Source organism: Carcharodon carcharias, chromosome 15 (assembly GCF_017639515.1).
Source record: "Carcharodon carcharias isolate sCarCar2 chromosome 15, sCarCar2.pri, whole genome shotgun sequence".
NCBI lineage: Eukaryota > Metazoa > Chordata > Chondrichthyes > Lamniformes > Lamnidae > Carcharodon > Carcharodon carcharias.
In genome coordinates, this window is record NC_054481.1 from 22,569,107 (window position 1) to 22,590,721 (window position 21,615).

Genomic DNA, 21,615 nt, shown 5'->3' on the forward strand with positions numbered 1-21,615 from the left:
GCTCATGTGACAGAGTCACGTGAGGGGACATGTTTTTTACATTTTTATTTTCTTATATATATCTCTACATCTGGGTGCCTCAGGGAGATTATGCAGCGCTCACTCGCTCGCATGCGCAAAGTTCAGCTTGCACTCTCCCCACCCCACCCATGCACAGTGTGAAATCGCTGTGCGGTGCCGATCATGGGTGGCGGTCGACTTCCCGATAGCCCCCACCGAGCCCGCCCACCAGGGGCAAAATTCTGCCCCTGAAGTTGACTTGAGTCTACCAGGTTCTCCCAATCCACTGTGTTAGGAAATGGAGATGGTTTAATAAGTTATGGTTGTATTTGTGGATGTTAGGAATGAGTTTTAGCTTTAAAGTTTAAGTTTGATGTGTGTTTCTGTATCTGTAAGTTAAGAAAGGTCAAACTGAGTTTTAGTTTCACTTAAAAAGGTGCCTGCATTTCAAATGAGAGTTTTAGAACTGTTGCAGCTAAGTGAAACAAACATGAGTAGAGAAACTGGGCTGTTGCCGAGCAACAGGGATCCAGAGAGGCAGGTCCCTCCCACAGCCACAGACACACACACAAGAAATTAGAAACAGCAGTTTCACTTGGAAGCTGTTTGAGTTCAGTTGGTTTTGATAGTAGCTGCCAGGACAGACTGGAGCAAAGGGGCAGATAGCCAGTCCCAAGCCAAAGAAAAGACCCCAAAATCCAGGGGAGTGGAATAGGAGAAAGTCCCAAGCAGACCTTCTAGTCAAATGGAAGGAGCCTGGGAAAGGCTCTGTTAAGTGAAGCTAAGAGCGGGGAGCAGAAAGAAGGGCTCCAAGCTTCAGATTTAAAGAGATAAAAGCTACAGAAAGCAGATCTAAAGTGAGAACAGTCTGCAAGAGTCCAGAAGGTCCAAAGAGACAACTGAACGTCTGTAAATCTTTGCTATGGGTATTTGAAGCAGTGGTGTACTGTTGGCAGCTGAGTCAGTGAGATTCAGTGCATGGAAGAAAGCTTGAATACATGTGGTGACCCAGGGGAGAGGAACATCGGAAGAAGAGAACAAAACCCTGGAGGTGAACTCTTGCAGAAAGTGTCTGAGAGAAAGTGTCGGTTTGGGAGAAGATTCCAAAGCGAGTTCTTGGAGAGTGGAGATTGGAAACCCTTGTGTGAAAGACAGAGTTCAGTGAAACTGGTTGACTCACAGTTTGACAAGCATCTGGGAGTAAGTGAGGAGAAATCCATAGCATCTGACTGGGGTGGCATCTGTCGCTTGGTTTCAAAGTGTGGCGTGTCTGACCACAGGTTGCCTATTGGTTTCCATGGATTGTACTCACAGTGAACATTAAGAGTTTAAGATAGCTTTTGTTACTTGTGTTATCCTTACAAATCTGTATATATCTGTAAAGGTATAGTTGTGAGTGAAGGAGTATTGGTAATATAGTTCATCTTTTCTTGTTTAATAAATGTTTAATGCTTTTGTTGAAAGTTCATTAGCTGTGACTCTGTTCAGTAGCTACTCTCCACGTACTTAAACAAACACATAAAAGTTAGGATCTATCAGGCTGGGTTCCGCCTTGGGATCAGGCTTTGTCTGCTGGTAACCTCAGCTGGGGATCAGAACAACTGTCATAACTCTAGCAGAAGATCTACAGAACGACCCCCCAAACCCCTCACCTCCCCTCCATACCCCAGAGAAATGTTATAAAATTCTGAACCGTTTCTCTAGGGAGATCATTGATGTATCGTTAATATTACATTCAGATATTGGGAGGTCTCTACAGAAATTCCAGACACACATCCCTGAACTGAAAGGATAATTTGCTAAACTAATGCTGGTCGTGACTCAGTGGGCAGCACTCCCACAGCTGAGTTAGGAAATTGCGGGTTAAACCCTGTGCTCAGTCTGATGAAGGAGTACACTCCTCCATCACCCAAGGTAAACGGGACCATTTGGTGACGTGATATATTTTAGTAAGCCAGAGTCCAGTATGAGAGTTCTCTGTTTGAACACTGGACTCTGCTATATTTAACTGGATATCGGGCGGGTAAAAACATGTTCTGGTTCAGAGGAAAAACAAGGTCTGTTAATGAAATCACCAGTTACATTGAGTCCAAGGAAAAACAGTAGCTCCACTCAAAAATACAAAAACATAAGTGGTTGTGGCCAGAATTCGGGGCCATAAATATAAGATAGTCACCAATAAATCCAGTAGGGAATTTAAGGGAAACTGCTTTACCCAGAGAATGGTGAGAATGTGGATAAGCACAAGGGAGAAAGGAGTAGAAGGATTTACTGACAGGATTAGATGAGGAACAGCAGGAGAAAGCTTGTGTGTCTGTTTCTAGGTTGTAAATACTTTGTAATTATAATACCTTGTGATTGTAAATGCAGCCATACAGGACTGTCAGTGTGTTGTGTCCCTTTTAAGTGCTATTGTGAGATAATGACTGACCCAGGTTGGATTCTATTAATGTTATTTTATGCTCTTGTGTTTCAACAGCTTTCACTGACCCTCCACAGCAATGTCTCTTCCCATTCTGGTGTAGTTATACAGCACATACCCTCTGTTTCTTCCTCTTCTCCGGCTGCTTCATTGTGTCTATATGGATTGGCGTTAGCTTCAACTCCAGGATTGCCCTCATGTGGCTCATCTCAGGAATCTTCAGTGTCCTCTCTTCATTCTTCCTCTTGGAACCTCTGAAGGCAGGTTCTGGCACAAAAAGATGTCATTGTTTTAAATCTAGGCCTTTCTAGATTCCTTCAGGAACATTCCTTCAGGAGTGTTTGATGGGGACAGTGTTGAGGCAGCTTTACTCTGTATCTAACCCCATGTTGTACCAGTCCTGTGTCAGCAGGGCCAGGAATAGTCTTGGAATCGATACTGTACTTTCACTGAAAGTTGTGGCAGAGACTTAGTTGGTGTAGAGGAGCGTTCAGTCATACTCCAAGCTAAGTTGCGGGGTGGAGTGTGGGTACCTCTGAAGAAATTCCCAGCCTGTGAACTTTTACATGAGTGCTGTACAGAATATTAAAAGATCACATTTCAAGGTTTTATTTTCCCAAGACACCCAGTTAGATTACGAGAGTTGTAGGTAACGCTGGACATTTGTTTTCGTCCTGCCTACATCCAATTTAACTATCCATCTGATGACTAAATAATGTTGTATTGCAGGGAAATCTTTAATACAACAACAGCTTTCATTAATATTGCGGCTTTAGTATAGTAAAACAACCCAGGTTGTTTCACAGGAGCGTTAAAGGACAACATTTGTCACCAAGCCACATAGCAGTGAGCTGTTATGGGCTGGAGTGCAATGCCTGAAAGGTTGGTGGAAGCAGATTCAATAGTAACTCCAAAAGGGAATTGGATCAATAATTGAAGGGGAAAATTTTTGCAGGGCTCTGAAGAAAGAACAGGGGGATTTGGACTGATTGGACCACTCTTTCGAAGAGCTGGTACAGATAAGAATGGGCCGAGTGGCTCCTCCTTCTGTGCTGTATCATTCTGTGATTAGCTGGATATGGGGGCCCTTACTAATGCAGGGGCACAGAGGTAACTGGAGTGGTCCACGGCACTGACTCAGTATGGATTAAAAGTCGAACTAGTGTCTTCCTGGGCTGCATCACTGAGTGTTCCACCAAGCAAGGCTTGGGGAATGCAGGCCAGAGTTTCTTTATAATGTTGTGGTATTTTCTTCTACTGATGCTGTGACATTCTAAAGAAGCCCTCAGATTGTAAAATTTACAAAGTTGTAAAACTAGTTGAGCTTGAATCAAAGCTAAACATCTTTTGGATAAAGTAGATTAGCAGCAACCCAGGCCTTGCACACCGTGGACAGCTTATTGGAAAATTGCAGGCGTGTTGCCCATAACTTTGCAGGCGTTGACGTTAATGAGAGGAAAATGACAGGCTAAAAACACTGGTTTGCCTCAGCTGGAGTATTGCGTCCAATTCAGAGCACAACATTTTAGGGAGGATGCAAAAGGCTTGGGAGAGGGTGCAGAAAAGATTTACAAGAATGGCTCCAGGGATGAGGGACTACAGTTATGTGAATAGATTGGAGAAGCTGGGGCTGTTCTCCTTGGAGAAGTTTGAGAGGAGATTTGATGAGAAGCGTTCAAAAACATGAGGGGCCTGGACAAAGTAGATAGATAGAAACTGTGGCCATTGGTTGAGAGCCAGGGGACACCAATATAAGGCGAATGGCAAAGGACCAAAGGCAACATGAGGCAAAACTGTTTTCCACAGCGAGCAGTTAGGATCTGGAATGCACTGCCTAAGAGTTTGGTGGAAGTAGATTCAGTTCTGGCTTTCGAAAGGGAATTAGATAAGCACCTGAAGAGAAAGTATTTGCGGGGATAAGGGGAGAGGACAGGAGAGTGGGACTAGCCAAACTGCCCTTGCAGAGATCCAGCACAGTTATGACAGACCTCCTCCTATGCCGTAACCATTCTATGATTCTGCAAAGATTAGAGATTTTCTGATAAGTTGTTTGCTGTCTGCAAGGAACTCCCATTGGCTCTGGACCTCAAAGTTCTGCCTGCCTGATCTTAAACAAATCTTCTTGTATCAGAACACCTTAGAGCTGAAAGTTTGGGCACTCGTGCTACACTTAAACACTCATTGCCTTTAATAAGAATGCTCCAGTATAAATGACAATGTCCTTTCTGATCCTTTTATTTGCAATTCAGGTTCTGACTGAAGCACTTTACTTTGCGGTGGTTGCTAAACGCACCCACCCGGATGAAGATGACAATTTAGTCGAGAAGCCACGTGTCGAACAGATCTCAGAAAAGATTGGCAAAGTGCGGCCTCCCCAAGGGTATGGCCTTCTCCAAGCCAAGGAGGAGGCAAGGAAGGTCCAGATTCTTCACAGAATGCTCAAGGTACAAATTGGAAAACTTCCATCAATTCAGGGTTTCAAACCCCAGCAATAAAACAGGAATCCAGAAGAGACCTCTTTAACCAGCAAGTGCATAGAACGTGAAACTTGCTACCACGTGGAGTAGTTGAGGCAACTAGTGTGGATACATTTAACAGGGAGCTAGATAAACACGTAAGGGAGAAAGGGGTAGAAACTGAGACGATGTAGGATGGGAGGAAGCTCCTATGGAACATAAACACTGGCATTCACCAGTTAGACAGAATGGTTTGTTTCTGTGCTGTAAATTCTGCATAAGAAGCACCCGTCCAAAATTTCAGCTGGTCAGATAACTACCAAAACATTGCAAGTGCATTGAACCACATGTCTGATGATAAAATATGCAATAAACCAGTAAGCACCTGATAGATCAAATTAAAGAGGACTTCTGTTGAAAAGCCTCACTCAAATCAAGCCTATATTTCAGTTTGGGAGGTTGATCTATTTTCAACACCTTCTGTCTTTACTTTAGAAGCTCCAGCAATCACATTTTTATTCTGAAATTTTTAATCTCTGACTCATGTATGTGCCTTATATAATCAAGGGGAAAATGACTTGCTTTTCACTTGTTATCGCTGAGGTAAATATGTAGTTTTCCCGAGCGACAGGCCAGGGAATGCATATTGCTTGATCTTGGACGCAACTTTTTGAATTTTCAGCCACAGCCAAAACAAATATTGAGAGAAAAAAATGGTAAGAGTAATTTTTTTTTAAAGTGCTCACGTTAGTATTTTTCCAGTTCGGAGGCCAGCTGTTAAAGGCAGCTGATCCATCAGCATCAAAACAACAGATCTATCAAAGGACTGAGAGGCTAAGTACATTGCTAGTCTTGGCCCCCTCTATGTTTGTGGGTCCTTGTCTATCAGTGTGACACTGATAGTAATTAATTTCCTGCCCATACACTTGTAATGTAGACCTATCAATCAATTTCTGTCTGGATAATTGTTCAAGAGCTGAACTCGGTCTCATAAGTTATTAAAAATAATTCAGAGAGTAATACCTTTTTAATAATACGTCTATATTTTCTGGAATTTATTTTCTTTTGAGGTTAAAAATGTTAAATAAACCATCTCACGCAGTAAGAAAGTGTAGAATTGTGTACAAAACTTGATCAAAATTCTAATCCTCCCAACCAAATGATGTGTAGATTTTAGGAAGCGGTCTTGTGTTGAAAAATATTGAATTTTTACTTAGAACTGTCCACTTTAGTTACTTCAATCCCATTTATTTACTGATAGATTTTTAATTTGAAACCAGTTATAGGAAAAATAAATGACCCTTCGGTCTATGCACACTTAGAAACCAGATCACCTCTTCCACAATTGTTACCTCGACTGTCACACTCCATCCTCACACCAAAACACCTGCCTCCTCCCTCACTCCCTGCTGTAACTTTCCTCCCTCTCCTTCACTTCCTGCTGTAACTACTCCTTCTCCCAGTCCCCCCGCCCCCCCTCCCCTCGTCCTGGTACACACATACAAACGTACAAATTAGGAGCAGGAGAAGGCCATTCGACCCCTCCAGTCTGCTCCACCATTCAATAAGATCACGGCTGATCTGATTGTGGCCTCAACTGCATGTTCCCGCCTACCCCTAATAACTTTTCACTCCCTTGTTAGTCAAGAATCTATCTACCCCCTGCCTTAAAAATATTCAATGACCCTGCCTCCACCACTCTCCGGGGAAGAAAGTTTCCAACAACTCCAACCCCCTAAGAGAAAAAAAATTCTCCTCATCTCCTCTTAAATGGGAGACCCCTTATTTATAAACTGTGCCCCTTAGTTCTAGTTTCTCCCACAAGGGGAAACATCCTTTCAGCATCCACCCTGGTCTGGCACTAATGTAGCACTAACAAAGTGGAGAAGAAAAATAATATTCCTCCTCCCATCGCTATTATTGGGCTGCTTCCTTCCTCATAAGCAAGAGACGTGCATAAGTAATAATTGGTGCCGTGGGCTATTTTCAGTCTTTCCTGAGGCATGAGGACAGCATGTTGTGCCTGATTCACAAGTGAAAGGCTCAAGCAGTCTACAAACAAAAGTGGGCAATTTTTGCAGCATTCCTGCCCTAAGAACAAAAGCCCTTGGCTGGCTTACTGCATGGAGTTAATAGTGATGTGGGAGAGAGGGAATGTACTGTGCGATTATGGTTACAAATCCTGCAGGATACCATACTTACAGTGAAGTGGCAAACAGATTACATATCCAGACTTTGAATGCAACTATATTAATTTTCCAACTTGCTACAGAACGAAATCTCTTTCCAAAGGGAAAGAGAATAAATCTGAAAACAAACATGGATAGTTATTTTACCAGAATATCAGCTTTCCAATTTACATTTTAATACCAGTTAGGTGATTGCTGTCGTCCTGAAATTACTGAGATGCGCATGTGCTTAATCTCGTCCTGTTCCTTTGGCCTCTCTTGTCTTCAGGTGTCCTTATTTTTTAATCAGTATTGCATTAACGTTAAATGGAGCTGACTGGAATTGTCATCCCTTGTGTTTCAGAACTTCATCATCTACATGTTGTTTCTGCTTGTGGTCCTGTTGATTAATTATGGAGACTCATTCAGAGACGCCCAGAGCAGACTACTGCAAAGTTCAATTAGACAAGGACTGTTAGGGGCCAGAAAAGGGGTCGAGTTCCAGAAAATCAAAAGGTAAGGCACTAATGGGATTTAATATAGAAATTTGTTATTGAAAACCTTACGTCCTGCACACACCACCCTGCTTACTCACTCCATATTGTCAATTTTGTTCCCCATTAAAAGAGAGAAGGGACTTACATTTATAACAGCGCTTTCACATTTTCCATCTGTTGTAAGGCAGGAAATGCAGCAGCCAATTTGTGCACAGTAAACTCCTACAAACAGCAATGTGATAATGACCATATAATCTGTTTTAGCGATATTGGTTCAGGAATAAATATCGGCCAGGAGGACAGCAGGGAATACTCCCCTGTTCTTCTTTGAATAATGCCACGGGTATAGGGTCGGAAACAATGAGGATTCATTTGAGGAGATAAGTGGGGGTTGGGAGGGTGCACAGGGGAAGTTTTGCATGGAGTGCCGGGACCACTGTTGTGTCGAAATTACAACGGCCAGGATTTTACAGTCCAATCATGGCGTGTCTCTTCCCAGAGAATGCGGCCAGCCATTTAGATCTCCTTTCAGTTCAGCAGGACCATAATAACCTGCTGGGCGGGAGAGGCCTTAAAATCCTTACCAAAAGGTACTTGGATTTAGACACAATGCAAAATGGGTCAAATACGTCGATGACTCCAAAATAGGAGGGACAGAGGATTCGAAGGAGGCAGCTCAGAAGTCTCAGGATGGAACGGGCAGAATATACAAGTGGGCCGAGCAATGGCAGATTAAACATAATGCGTGAAATGGCAGGAGAAACAGAGGAAAGTCTTAGTGTTGGCTAAAGAAGGTGACCGTTATCATGGACAACATTACTTCTCCTGTGCATGCATGCACGCACAATCACACAGTGATCTGGAATGCACCAGGCCTTTGAAATAAAGAGGCTGCTCACAACTCCGTTAGGAGAAATTTCCAGTGTAAGTCACGACGCTCAAAATGGAAACTGGCCGCCAACAAAATAATATAGTGCTCTGAGGGGTTTGTAGCCCACACAGTACAAAGAAAATTTAGCGGGAACGTTGATAATGACTGTGGGCCACTCAGCCCGTGGATCAGGTCGTTGAGATACAATGGGTTGAATTTTACCAGCCCTCTGGAGATGGTCTGGAAGGTGGGAAGCCTCGTAGAATGGTGTGCGAAGGTTCCTCTGCCACCATGTATCTTCTTCCTGAAGCCGCAGGATATTGTCAATGGCGGGAATGGCAATAGCATGGCTGCCTGCTGACTGGAGGCAGGCAATTATTTCAATTAATTGGTCAAATTACGGCTAATTGAGTACCCCGCTGGCATTTTACCTGCCTCGGGATTGGCCTGCTAACGTGGAGGCACTCTCTCCTCCTCCCTGCATCCTCAGCAGTGGCCGGCTTCTATAGCTGACCTTCCTCTGATTGAGCCAGCGACTCTGAGGGGGCAGGTCACTATCCTTAACTCGATGGTGGGCGGCAGCCGCCACGGGTAAGACCCTGCTGTCTGCCCACAAGGACTTGGGGACCCGCTTTTGGTCCCAGCAGCAGGCCTTCTTCAGTTTCAGGTAAATTCCAGCCCAGTGTGTGCTGGCTGGGACATGAGCTAGTCCTGGTGGTTCCCCACGTGGCAGTGTGATCTCAGCCAGGCCACCAGATGGAGCTGGTGAACGCTGGCCAAGCATTGGTTGAGGGGCCGCTTCACAACAGCTAACAGCAAGTTACAGAGAAACTTTGGCAAAGAGTTTAGGCGATGGATAGCTGATCTCTACTCCCATCTCTGGAACAGTGCACAGTACTAAGGAACGAGAGGAGGAGAACAAGCAAGAAATCAAAAAGGATAAATCAAATCTGAGAACATTGTAAAACAAAAACAGAATTACCTGGAAAAACTCAGCAGGTCTGGCAGCATCGGCGGAGAAGAAAAGAGTTGACGTTTCGAGTCCTCATGACCCTTCGACAGAACTTGAGTTCGAGTCCAGGAAAGAGCTGAAATATAAGCTGGTTTAAGGTGTGTGTGTGGGGGGCGGAGAGATAGAGAGACAGAGAGGTGGAGGGGGTTGGTGTGGTTGTAGCGACAAACAAGCAGTGATAGAAGCAGAATATCAAAAGATGTCAACAACAATAGTACAATAGAACACATAGGTGTTAAAGATAAAGTTGGTGATATTATCTAAACGAATGTGCTAATTAAGAATGGATGGTAGGGCACTCAAGGTATAGCTCTAGTGGGTTTTTTTTTTTTTTTTTTATTTTATATAATGGAAATAGGTGGGAAAAGGAAAATCTTTATAATTTATTGGGAAAAAAAAAGAGAAGGGGGAAACAGAAAGGGGGTGGGGATGGGGGAGGGGACTCACGACCTAAAGTTGTTGAATTCAATATTCAGTCCGGAAGGCTGTAAAGTCCCTAGTCGGAAGATGAGGTGTTGTTCCTCCAGTTTGCGTTGGGCTTCACTGGAACAATGCAGCAAGCCAAGGACAGACATGTGGGCAAGAGAGCAGGGTGGAGTGTTAAAATGGCAAGCGACAGGGAGGTTTGGGTCATTCTTGCGGACAGACCGCAGGTGTTCTGCAAAGCGGTCGCCCAGTTTACGTTTGGTCTCTCCAATGTAGAGGAGACCACATTGGGAGCAACGAATGCAGTAGACTAAGTTGGGGGAAATGCAAGTGAAATGCTGCTTCACTTGAAAGGAGTGTTTGGGTCCAAGGACCCAAACACTCCTTTCAAGTGAAGCAGCATTTCACTTGCATTTCCCCCAACTTAGTCTACTGCATTCGTTGCTCCCAATGTGGTCTCCTCTACATTGGAGAGACCAAACGTAAACTGGGCGACCGCTTTGCAGAACACCTGCGGTCTGTCCGCAAGAATGACCCAAACCTCCCTGTCGCTTGCCATTTTAACACTCCACCCTGCTCTCTTGCCCACATGTCTGTCCTTGGCTTGCTGCATTGTTCCAGTGAAGCCCAACGCAAACTGGAGGAACAACACCTCATCTTCCGACTAGGGACTTTACAGCCTTCCGGACTGAATATTGAATTCAACAACTTTAGGTCGTGAGTCCCCTCCCCCATCCCCACCCCCTTTCTGTTTCCCCCTTCTCTTTTTTTTCCCAATAAATTATAAAGATTTTCCTTTTCCCACCTATTTCCATTATATAAAATAAAAAAAAAAAAAAAAAACCCACTAGAGCTATACCTTGAGTGCCCTACCATCCATTCTTAATTAGCACATTCGTTTAGATAATATCACCAACTTTATCTTTAACACCTATGTGTTCTATTGTACTATTGTTGTTGACATCTTTTGATATTCTGCTTCTATCACTGCTTGTTTGTCGCTACAACCACACCAACCCCCTCCACCTCTCTGTCTCTCTATCTCTCCGCCCCCCACACACACACCTTAAACCAGCTTATATTTCAGCTCTTTCCTGGACTCGAACTCAAGTTCTGTCGAAGGGTCATGAGGACTCGAAACGTCAACTCTTTTCTTCTCCGCCGATGCTGCCAGACCTGCTGAGTTTTTCCAGGTAATTCTGTTTTTGTTTTGGATTTCCAGCATCCGCAGTTTTTTTGTTTTTATCTCTGAGAACATTGTAGATTAATGCTGCTATGGGTTAGCAGGTTGCCCTTTCACCTTGGGATATGTTTTCAGCTAGGGTTGCCAACCCTCCAGGATTATCCTGGAGGCTCCAGGAATTAAAGGTTAATCTCCTAGACACTGCAATGAGCAGTCTGGAAGAAAAAATCACAACAGCATTTAAAAAAAATTGTTCTTTTTTTTCTATTTTCTTTGAACTTATGGTTATCTGTTTTAAAAACGTTGGAGATGAGACTGTTTGACTGAGCAGGTTGGTTGATAGTGGGAGGTCAGTTGAAGGAATCTCCAGGAATGCCCCCAACCAGAGTTGGCAACCCTGTTTTTGGCCCAGACTGCTGGCGAGAAAGTTTGTGCCAGCTCCTGCTTAGAAGGCTCCTCTGTAGAACGGAATTCTTTTAATCCAGTTCCTAGCAGATGCAAAGACCCCAACAGTGCAAAGTGCTAGGGTTGCCGACTCTCATTGACGTACTCCTGGAGGGTTAATCACGTGGCATCTGACCAGTTGATATTCGATCACATCAGCGTTGTAACTTTGCCGGAAGCAATGGGACAACCCGACAAAAGAAATGAAGGGCTGACTGGCTGAAACCAGAGATGGGTCGTGCCCAGATGAGGCATCGTGGAAATCAAGAGATGCACGCACAAGCTTACTTTTCTCCCAGGTCAACAGTAGCAGCGCCCATGAGATCAGTCGTCCATCCCAGGAGATTAGTCCCCCACCCTGGGGACTCCCTGGCAATCCGGGGAGGGTTGGCAACCTCAAACTGCTACAGGGTCAAAGAAAGGTTAACCCATTTTATAGCCAATCATTCCTTTGACACACATTTTAGCAAATAAGCTAAATATGGATGACTGATCAATACCATTGGTTATCACCCAGGCAAAGAGTTTGCAGAGTACGGGTAATTCCTGTATATGTTTTAATTTAGCACATAAACTCATGGGACATGTTATTGTGTACACAGGCAGCTTGGATAAGTAGCATTGAACCTCATACTCTACATTTACAGTCAATAGCAGTGGAGATGAGTGTTTGAGATAGATTAAGGTCATTTTTCTGTCGTGATATAATTTTGTAGCTTTAAAGTTCATAAAACTCAATAGTGAAGTGTGGACATAAAAGATACTTTTACTGTGTGTCAGATTTCAAAAGCATGCCTCTTGTTCATCTAGTCACATATCTAGAATTCTATGTTTAAATATCATGAAGCAAAATTTAAGATATTTGGAGAGCCATGAAGCAATCTCCTTTCTTTCTCTGTATGAATCAAATCAATAATTAGATGGTAAACATTGGTTTTAACTCATAGTTACGTTGTCCTCTGTGGCACCAAAGGACAGCTCTTTGAGGTCGGTTGTTATTTTACTCAAAGGTTCAGATTTAATGTTTTCACGACTGTGAGATACACGAGCTATTCGAACATAAATATGCAGGATTAGCATTTGGTTTAATCATATATGATTGAGGTTTTTTGCTTTTCTTTTTACTTACAAAGGACTTGTGGATTTGTCCTGTCACTCTAGGGCTTGATGTGTTTAGCTGTTTGTGCTGTTCGGCTGCTGTTGAAAATATATGGATATGTGATTCATGAAGGTGGATTTGAGGTGGATCAGCCATGATGAATCAATTGGTTAAACATTCTTGAAGGGCCAAATTGCCTGCATCTTATGAGACAGTTCAACACAATCAAGAGATTTTTGTTACAATCTCAAATGTCTTACACATGTTCTTTATTGGATTCCATCTAAATTAGTGCTCTCTTTCAGATCCGGGGAGCTTTGGAAATGGATGGCAGAGGTACTGTTACCATACCTGTATAACAATAGAAGCAGGACACTGTTGGGATGTCCACGAATACGTCAAATTCGTTCGAAAATAAATGATGGTAAAAGAAAGAACTTGCATTTCTGAAGCACAATCTGAGAATGTCCCAAAGCGCACGACAGCCACTGAAGTACTTTTAAAAATGTAGTCACTGTTGAAATGAATGTTTTAGTTTGACAGGCAAAATGTTCGGCACGGGCTTGGAGGGCCGAAGGGCCTGTTCCTCTGCTGTACTTTTCTTTGTTCTTTGAAGGAAATGCAACAGCCAGTTGGCACACAATAAGATCCCACAAACAGTAATGTGAGAATGACCAGATCATATGTATCTCGGTTGAGAGATAAATATTAACCAGGCACTGGGGAGAGCTCTTCAAAGAAGTAAGGCCATGGGCTCTTCTCCATCCATCAGAGGAGGCAGACTGGGCCTAGATTATGTGCTCAGGTCTCTAGAGTGGGGATTGAACTTTTGACACAGACGAGAGTGTGTCTGATTGCATACTAATGCTACAATAAGCTGTTTTTATGTTTTTTTAGAGCTGTAGCATAGAATGTGAAAGGAAAACAACTGGATTCATTAGAGTTGAAATCAGCTTCAAATTCAGAAGCTCACCCCAGTTTACAAACTCCATCTCGCAGACTGGCCAGTGTGGACATAATGTGTTACTGCTTGATTAAAATATTGCTAGTGAATAGAACATCCTTATAAAGGCCCATACTCAGTTTGTTATAACATCACTGATCAGTAACCACAGTTAAGTTCTTCAAATCTCAGACCGCTTTCTGTTTTGAGTTACCTCATTACAGGGCTAGAGTTTGTATGTGACATAAACGTTTCTAATTCCCATGAAACATTCCCAGCTAATTGCACTTTCTCTTGTTTCATGCTTACACCCGACCAGTTAAATGTCTTCAGCAACCTTCGCCATCCCCAATAACTAGGCAATGTCTACAGGATCCCAGCCTTCAAGATACCGGTGATTATGACACTGGTTGGAAGAGTCCAGTTACAAATTTGAGTGATCCATGGTCATACTCATCACCGGATCTACCAGGGTAAGGAATGTGTTCCAGAATATTGACCCAAGAGATGTGTTCTACTTACTCCTTGTAATGATGTACTCAGTGCAGGAGTGGAGCCACTACCCCACACTGAGAAAACAGAAAGTCACCCATGATCATTATCCTATGACCTTTCTCCATCCTGTGTTGGAAGGTTTATGTGGTTATCAGCTAAGGACAGAATCAGGCTCAGCTATAAACCCCTTGCTCATGGAGGTACAGCCTAACCATTCTCGCAATCTAGGCCCACAAACCTGTTCTGACAAAGGTGCATAAATCTAAGACGTTAAGTCAGTTTCTCTTTCTACAGATGCTGCCTAACCTGCTGAGTATTTCTAATGTTTTCTGTTTTTATTTCTGAAACTATCTAAATGTTTACTCGAAAATTAATAATCCACAAATCATGTACTAGCTCTATTTATCCCAATCTGGGGAGTACTGAAATCAATTTGGAGCATAGTGAGCTCATATTTATTGGTAGAGTATTGATTTATTAATACCCCCATATTATTTCTTCTTTAATTTATCTCAATACAGAGTACATAGAATTTACAGTACAGGCTGTGTAGTCCAAATGCTCTACACCATTGTTTATCCTCCACACCAACCTCGTCCCATCTCTACTACTTATCCTTCTATTCTTTTCTCTGTCATGTTTATCTAGCTACTCCTTAAATGCATCTATGATATTCGCCTCAACTACTCCTTGTGGTAGCAAGTTCCATGTTTGCACTACCCTTTTGGTAAAGAAGTTTCTCCTGAATTCCCTGTAGGGTTTATAGGTGGCGACTGTTTCTTATACTTACGCTCTCTAGTTTTGGACACCCCCACAAGTGGAAATATCTTCTCTGCGTCTACCCTATTAAACCTCTCCATGATTTTACAGGCCTCTATTTGGTCCTAATGAAGTGGTTTTTGTTTTGCAAGGCATTTCCATTCAGAAGTTAAGGAGTAAAAGCACTGAGAGTATAGCACTAAATAAAATGAACAGTAGGTCCTAGGTTCGAATGACAGTCAATGCTGAATTTGCTTAGTTGAATAGTTTAATTTTTACAATTGGCTGTGGCATCCTAGTGCTAGGGAGAGATGGGGAAAAGCACACAGGTGGAGGTGCCAGCTCAGGACATGGGCAGATTTGGCTGTGACAATTTTCACACTCAAGTAGCCTGCTTGCCATAATTGCGTAGACTTGCGCACTTAGAATGGCTACCTAGTCTTGACATCGTAAGAAGGAAATCCCCAAACTGATTTGGCAGATTCAATACAGAAGGGAAGGAGGCAAATTGGGGACCGGGCTGTGTGTGGGGTCAGCAGGGTCATAGAGTCATAGGGCAGAATTTTACAGCCCCCTTTCGGTGGGGACTGGGGCTATAAAATGCAGTGAGATATTCTAAACCTCACTAGCTTCAGCGGGAACGTAAAATCCCGCTGCTGGAAACTTCTGCCGATAGAATTATACAGCATAGAACAGGCCCTTCAGCCCATCGTGTCCATGCTGGCCATCAAGCACCTATCTATTCTAATCCCATTTTCCAGCACTTGGCCCATAGCCCTGTATGCTTTGGCATTTCAAGTACTCATCTAAATACTTCTTAAATGTTGTGAGGTTTCCTGCTTCTACCACCCCTCAGACAGTGTGTTCCAGATTCCTACCACCCTCTGGGTGAGAAAACTTTTCCTCAAATTCCCTCGAAACCTCCTGCCCCCTTACCCTAAATCCATGCCCCCTGGTTATTGACACCTCCGCTAAGGGAAGGAGTTTCGTCCTATCTGCCCTCTCTATGCCCCTCATAATTTTGAATACCTCTATCAGGTCCCCCCTCAGCCTTCTCTGCCCTAAGGAAAACAATCCTAGCCTATCCAGTCTCTCTTCATAGCTGAAACGCTCCAGCCCCGGCAACATCCTAGTGAATCTCCTCTGCACCCTCTCCAGTGCATCACATCCTTCCTATAGTGTGATGACCAGGACTGCAGACAGGGTGGTACTCAATTGCTTTGTGTGTTTATTAGGGATGAGTCCCTTACTAAAGATAGATTTAAGTACTAGCAAATTTAAGTGTTCCTGTTTGTATTACAATTTATGGGCCTTTTTTCTCTTCCTAGGGTGTGGTACTGGGGCCAGAATGCTGTCTGTGACAGTGGTGGATATGTACAGAAACTTGGCAGGACAAGGGAGCAGAGTAATTACACACTGTGGAATTTACAGGAAAGAAATTGGCTGGATAGAAAGTAAGTTTCATTACACTAAGTGTTACTGAGAAATAAAACAGGATTCTGAACGTTTGGCAGTTCTGATGCTTCAAGATCCAAACGGTTTCATTTTGTTTTACATAACAATGCGGGTTAAGCTAGTTCAGAATCAGATTCACTTTAACATAAAGACTAATCACTGAGCATATTCCCAATTCTGCATATGTGACTGTGCTATCAGCAACACCAAGAGTCAAGCCTTTAATTAAAGAAAGTACCTGCAATTAAAAAGCATGTGGTCACCTCCCAAAACATCTTGAAGTGCCTCAAAGCCAAATACTTACTTCTGAACTGCAGTGACTGTCCTGTAAGTGATTCTGAAGAGCAAGATCCCAGGAACAAGATGAGTTTGGCTGATGTTTGCCAAGGCATCAGTAGAGCCCCCCTGTTCTTCTTTGAATAGTACCACAGGATCTTTTGTTAACCCTCAACAGCGGAAGAGGGCCTCAGTTTAATGTCTTCCAAAGAAACAGTACCCTTTCAGTGCTGCTTCGATATGTGTCCAAGTCTTTGAGTGGGGCTTGACCCTACTTGCTTCTGATTCAGAGGAAAGAGTTCCAACAATTAAACTGACACCTTATCGTAGAGCAGCTGGCGGGTAAGAACAAAGTTGGAGTCGGCTCTGAGACCTCACATGGCTTATTGAGGCTTATCTTAGAGGCTCACTGAGGGGGATGTTGGCTGTGCTACCAAAAGGTAGCCAATATATGTTGACCCTTGCCCTGCAGAGTCACTGCTATCAAGAGAAAATTGAAAGGGTTCAAATTTGCTGTTACTTTTCACAAGGACAGTATCTTGTAAGTTGCTTTCCATGAGGGCCAATAAAAGGCAAAGACAAAGTATACGCATGTTTCAAACAGAATGGTAATTTTGTGTTGCCAGGACGAGGGTCATCTTCATCGAGTTTACCCAGTATTTCCAAAACGTGGATTTGTACAGTGTAGTCACCCTTCTCGTAGAATTCCCTTTCTCAGGAGGAACATTCACCACCGTTAATATCAAACCATTTTCACTGCTGCAGCTGAGTACTGGAGTGGATTTCCTGCTCGTCATGATGGTAAGTCTTGCTTGTCTGTGGCATTAAATTGTCCTGTTGTAATTCATTCCACGGACACGAGTTAGTGGCCGTATAGATGAACCTTGGCACTGAGGCTGGAGGCATGAAACCCTGCAATAAAAAGTGACCTAGAGACTGGGGCAAGAAGTTGCACTCAGGTTAAAGATGGTGCTTTCCCTGCAGACCATCCAACAAGGCAGTTTTCTAAGTCTCTGGAGTTGTGTGCACTATTTTGTGCGAGTGTCTCTTGGCCCATTTGTCTACGAAGGCTCTCCTATAGTATAAGTCAAGTTGGCTGCTACAGTGCTGTTGCTAAAACTGGGAGAGTGGTCACTCTTGTAATGGTGTGATGTTGTAAACATTAAGTACTTTGCTGTCACTGCTACCTCTTTAGAGTGCTGTCAACACTGAATCACTCCTCACTGGATGGAGTATGCTCTGAAAGACTGTTCATCTTGGAAATGTTAAAACTGTGAAGCCTGTAGACGTAACCTGAAAACTAAGCTGTCAATCTCTTAATCTTTTGGCTATCAACTGAAGAATGGTTTCACTGTTTGCTTTCTTGCAGATTTTCCTCACATTCTTTGTTCTGTACTTCACAATTACCGAGTTACTCTTGATCAGTCACGAGGGCAAGGCTTATTTCCTTCAGTTCTGGAACTACCTGCAGTGGTCCATCATTATTCTCGGTATCTGCTGCGTGGTCGTGCATCTGAAACGTGCTAGAATTGGTGACAGGCAGTGGGCAATGTACCGTGCTAACCCAGACCGCTTCACCAACTTCTACCAGATAGCATACCTGAGCTATATATTCACCTGTGTGGCTGCCGTCCTCCTTTTTCTGCTGACTGTTAAGGTATGATCCCAAGGAATGTTGGCCTTAAACTGACGCTCATTCAGAAAAATTGCAAACCCTCCCTGTGCCTCCTAGTTTCACGATCCACTGGCTGGTACAACACGAGGTGGGCTTCTTTTTGGTTACTGTACCAGGGCAGCTGTGAGCTACAACACACTGAATTCTGAGAGTGACATTATTCTCTCCAAATACCAGAAGACACAAAGGAGGGAAGCTCACCTTACATCGTCCACCCAACGAACAACTTCTAGTCTCATCCACCAAACACACACACACGCGCGCACACACACACACACACACACACACAAACACACACCACGCACCCCCCCCCACCCCCTGCCAAAAGCCATCACATTATTTAAATTTTCATCACGAAGGGTAGTGGAAATCTGGAACTCTTCCCCCGCACCCCCCAAAAAAATAGATATTGGGACTGAGTGTCAATTGGAAAGTGTCAAAACTGTGATCCACAGACTTTTGTTAGGCAAGAGTTTTAAGGGATATGGAAACAAAGTGGGTCAACAGAGTTAAGATCCAACCCGGCTGGAATCTAACTGAATGACAGAACAAGCTCGAGAGGCTGAACGGCCTCCTCCAGTTCCGATAATCCTATCTCCGTTCCAGCTCTCTTTCGCAACATTTGCCTTTGGTCTGAATAGATAAAGTTGGATAATTAATTAAGATTTTTTTTCTGCTTTGTGTGGGAAAATAGGCTGCCCGACAATTGCGGTTTATCAGGAAGTGGTCCATCTTTGGCAAGGCCTTGTATAATTCTGCAAAGGAACTGATGGCGATTGGTGCAACAGCATTTGGTCTTGTTCTTGCCTACACACAGATTGGTTACTTGGTACGTATTTTATTGTACAGCTAGAGTACATTATGTTGCTTGCTATGATTGTCAGCCATTCCTAAAACTCTTCCTTTAGGATACTACTTAATACCTGCATCTGCAGCCAGGCTTTTGCTGTAATCCCTCCTCATGGTGGCTCGCTGTCAGATTTGGTGGATAGGTTCCTGTGAAGCACCTCAGTTTGTTTTACTGTGTTAAAGGTGCCTATGTAAATGAACATTGTTGTTATCCCGATGAATTTGGCAGCACGACAAAAGTTGTGAATGCATTCAGGGTGAAAGAGCAAGTCTATCTGTGCATGTTAATCATTGACATAATGAAAGGCTGTGGGATTTGAGAGGAAGCAGATGGGGCCTCAGGCCTCATCTGACAGCGTGGCCCTCCCTCACTACTGCACTGCAGTGTCAGCCAAGTAAACAGTAGCCATAACTTCATGGTAGACAATGTTGTCAGGAGCAGGCAGAATGATTTCTGAACACTTGACTTCACATTTCAGGTTTTTTCTGCTAACCTTGATGACTTCAAGACATTTGGAGACAGCATTCTCTCCCTGTTTGCCGTGACTGAGAAAGGAACTTGTTTCAAGCAGTGCCTCTTCGAGTACCCAAGCCTCTGCTACATCTACTACATCAGTTACACCACCATTGAGATATGGATTGTGCTGCGGTTGTTTGCTGTAGTACTAATTCAAAATTACAGGGCAATGAAATTGGAGATGTACAGGCCTGCAGTTGAACCACAAGACTATGAGCTGGTAGAACTATTCGTCAAAAGACTGAAGATGTGGATTGGTATAAGCAAAGCAAAAGAAGTAGGTATATGGTGTTTTAATACTTGGGCAAATCTGGGTAAAAGGTAGAGTTATGGAATGTCTCATCCAGTAGGGGCACTGCTACTTCCTGCAGGTTGCCTTTGTCAAAAGCTTCCCTGGGTCGCCAACTCTGGTTGTATGCATTCCTGGAGATTTTATCACATGACCTGTTGCTGGCAATGCAACCTGCCCTTACGCTCCTGCCATTGGTCGCCCAACATGTCTATCATCATGGCACACCCACTTCCCCTACCAATTAGAAAGTGAACGGCCTCCTTGTCGTCTATTTGGATGATTCTTGACCATCAATCAGAGTGAGAGTTTCCTGCGCCTCCAATATTTTGATTAAACTAAAGCGTTTGGAAGAAAATGAAATCAAACCCTGTTTCTCATGTCCCAATTTCTCTTGGGTTGCTTGTCATAATGTCCTGGTGATTAATTTAGAATTCCAGGAGACTCCTGGACAGGCACCCCTAGTCCATAGTGGATAAAGGGCCATTTAATGCTGACCCCAATGTGGGTTTGAGTCTCTGTGCTCAGCTGATAGCCAAAGCAATGAAGTCACTAGAATTGGCCTCTAGCCCTGGGAGAGGGAGGAAGAAAAATCAATTTTCCCCTCACCTGACTGCTTTCCAGTGTCTCCACTGATTGGTGTAGGTCCAGCATGATACCTTCTGTGTTCGAAATGTTTGCGACCCTCGCAGGCACGTACAAAATGGCCACCTGGGCATGGCATCAAAGGGCAAGGGACGCTTGTGAAACCACAGCTGGGGAGGAACCTGTCTTTAGCAGAGGCAGTTGGGAAGGGAGGAGGGTGAGGGCAGCAAAATTCACCACCCTCCCCCTCCTCCCATCAGCACAGATTGGCACAGAACCCACTCTCCTGGTCAGTACAAGGTTCCTGCTGATGATGGCAGGTACCCAACAGCAGCCTCCTGTCACCTTGCTGTTCCAAAGGACATCAGCAATTTACCATTCCAGCAAAGCTGAATCCAGGAGGCTTCCTCACCCTCGCACATAGTTTATTTTAACCTTATTCGGAATAGAAAGATTTCTCCCCTTAAACTCAACCTCTCCCTTCATAAGCAGTCCCCCTTCAGCTGATGAATCAGTGCTCCTCCATGTTGAACACCACTTGGAGGAAGCACTGAGGGAGGCAATGGCACAGAACGTAATCTGGGCGGGGGACTTCAGTGTCCATCACCAAGAGTGGCTCAGCAACACCACTACTGACCGAGCTGGCCGAGTCCTAAATAACATAGCTGCTAGGCTGGGTCTGCGGCAGGTGGTGAGAGAACCAACGAGGGAAAAATATGCTTGACCTCATCCTCACCAAGCTGCCTGCCGCAGATGCATCTGTCCATGACAGTACCGGTAGGAGTGACCACCGCACAGTCCTTGTGGAGTCGAAGTCCTGGCTTCACATTGAGGATACCCTCCATCGTGTTGTGTGGCACTAACACCATGGTCAATGGGATAGATTTCAAACAGGTCTAGCAACTCAAGACTGGGCAACCATGAGGTACTGTGGGCCATCAGCAGCAGCAGAATTGTACTCAAACACAATCTGTAACCTCATGGCCTGGCATAGCCCCCACTCTACCATAACCATCAAGCCAGGGGATGAACCCTGGTTCAATGAAGAGTGCAGGAGGGCATGCCAGGAGCAGCACCAAACATACCTAAAAATGAGGTGTCAAACTGGCAAGGCGACAACACAGGACTATTTGCGTGCCAAGCAGCATAAGCAACAAGCAATAGAAAGAGCTAAATGATCCCACAAACAACAGA

At 44.0% G+C, this 21,615-nt stretch overlaps 1 protein-coding gene across 1 annotated transcript in view; it reads left to right on the forward strand.

The window, feature by feature from the left end:
* The window catches only part of pkd1a (polycystic kidney disease 1a), a 179,628-nt gene that overhangs the window by 150,926 nt on the left and 7,087 nt on the right, over positions 1-21,615 (forward strand). The window contains exons 37-46 of the mRNA XM_041205943.1: positions 2,480-2,682; positions 4,672-4,866; positions 7,411-7,562; positions 12,884-13,002; positions 13,841-13,994; positions 16,104-16,229; positions 17,133-17,307; positions 17,876-18,163; positions 18,876-19,010; positions 19,510-19,824. Coding sequence (XP_041061877.1) covers positions 2,480-2,682; positions 4,672-4,866; positions 7,411-7,562; positions 12,884-13,002; positions 13,841-13,994; positions 16,104-16,229; positions 17,133-17,307; positions 17,876-18,163; positions 18,876-19,010; positions 19,510-19,824 — 1,862 coding nt within the window. The remainder of the gene's footprint in view (positions 1-2,479; positions 2,683-4,671; positions 4,867-7,410; positions 7,563-12,883; positions 13,003-13,840; positions 13,995-16,103; positions 16,230-17,132; positions 17,308-17,875; positions 18,164-18,875; positions 19,011-19,509; positions 19,825-21,615) is intronic.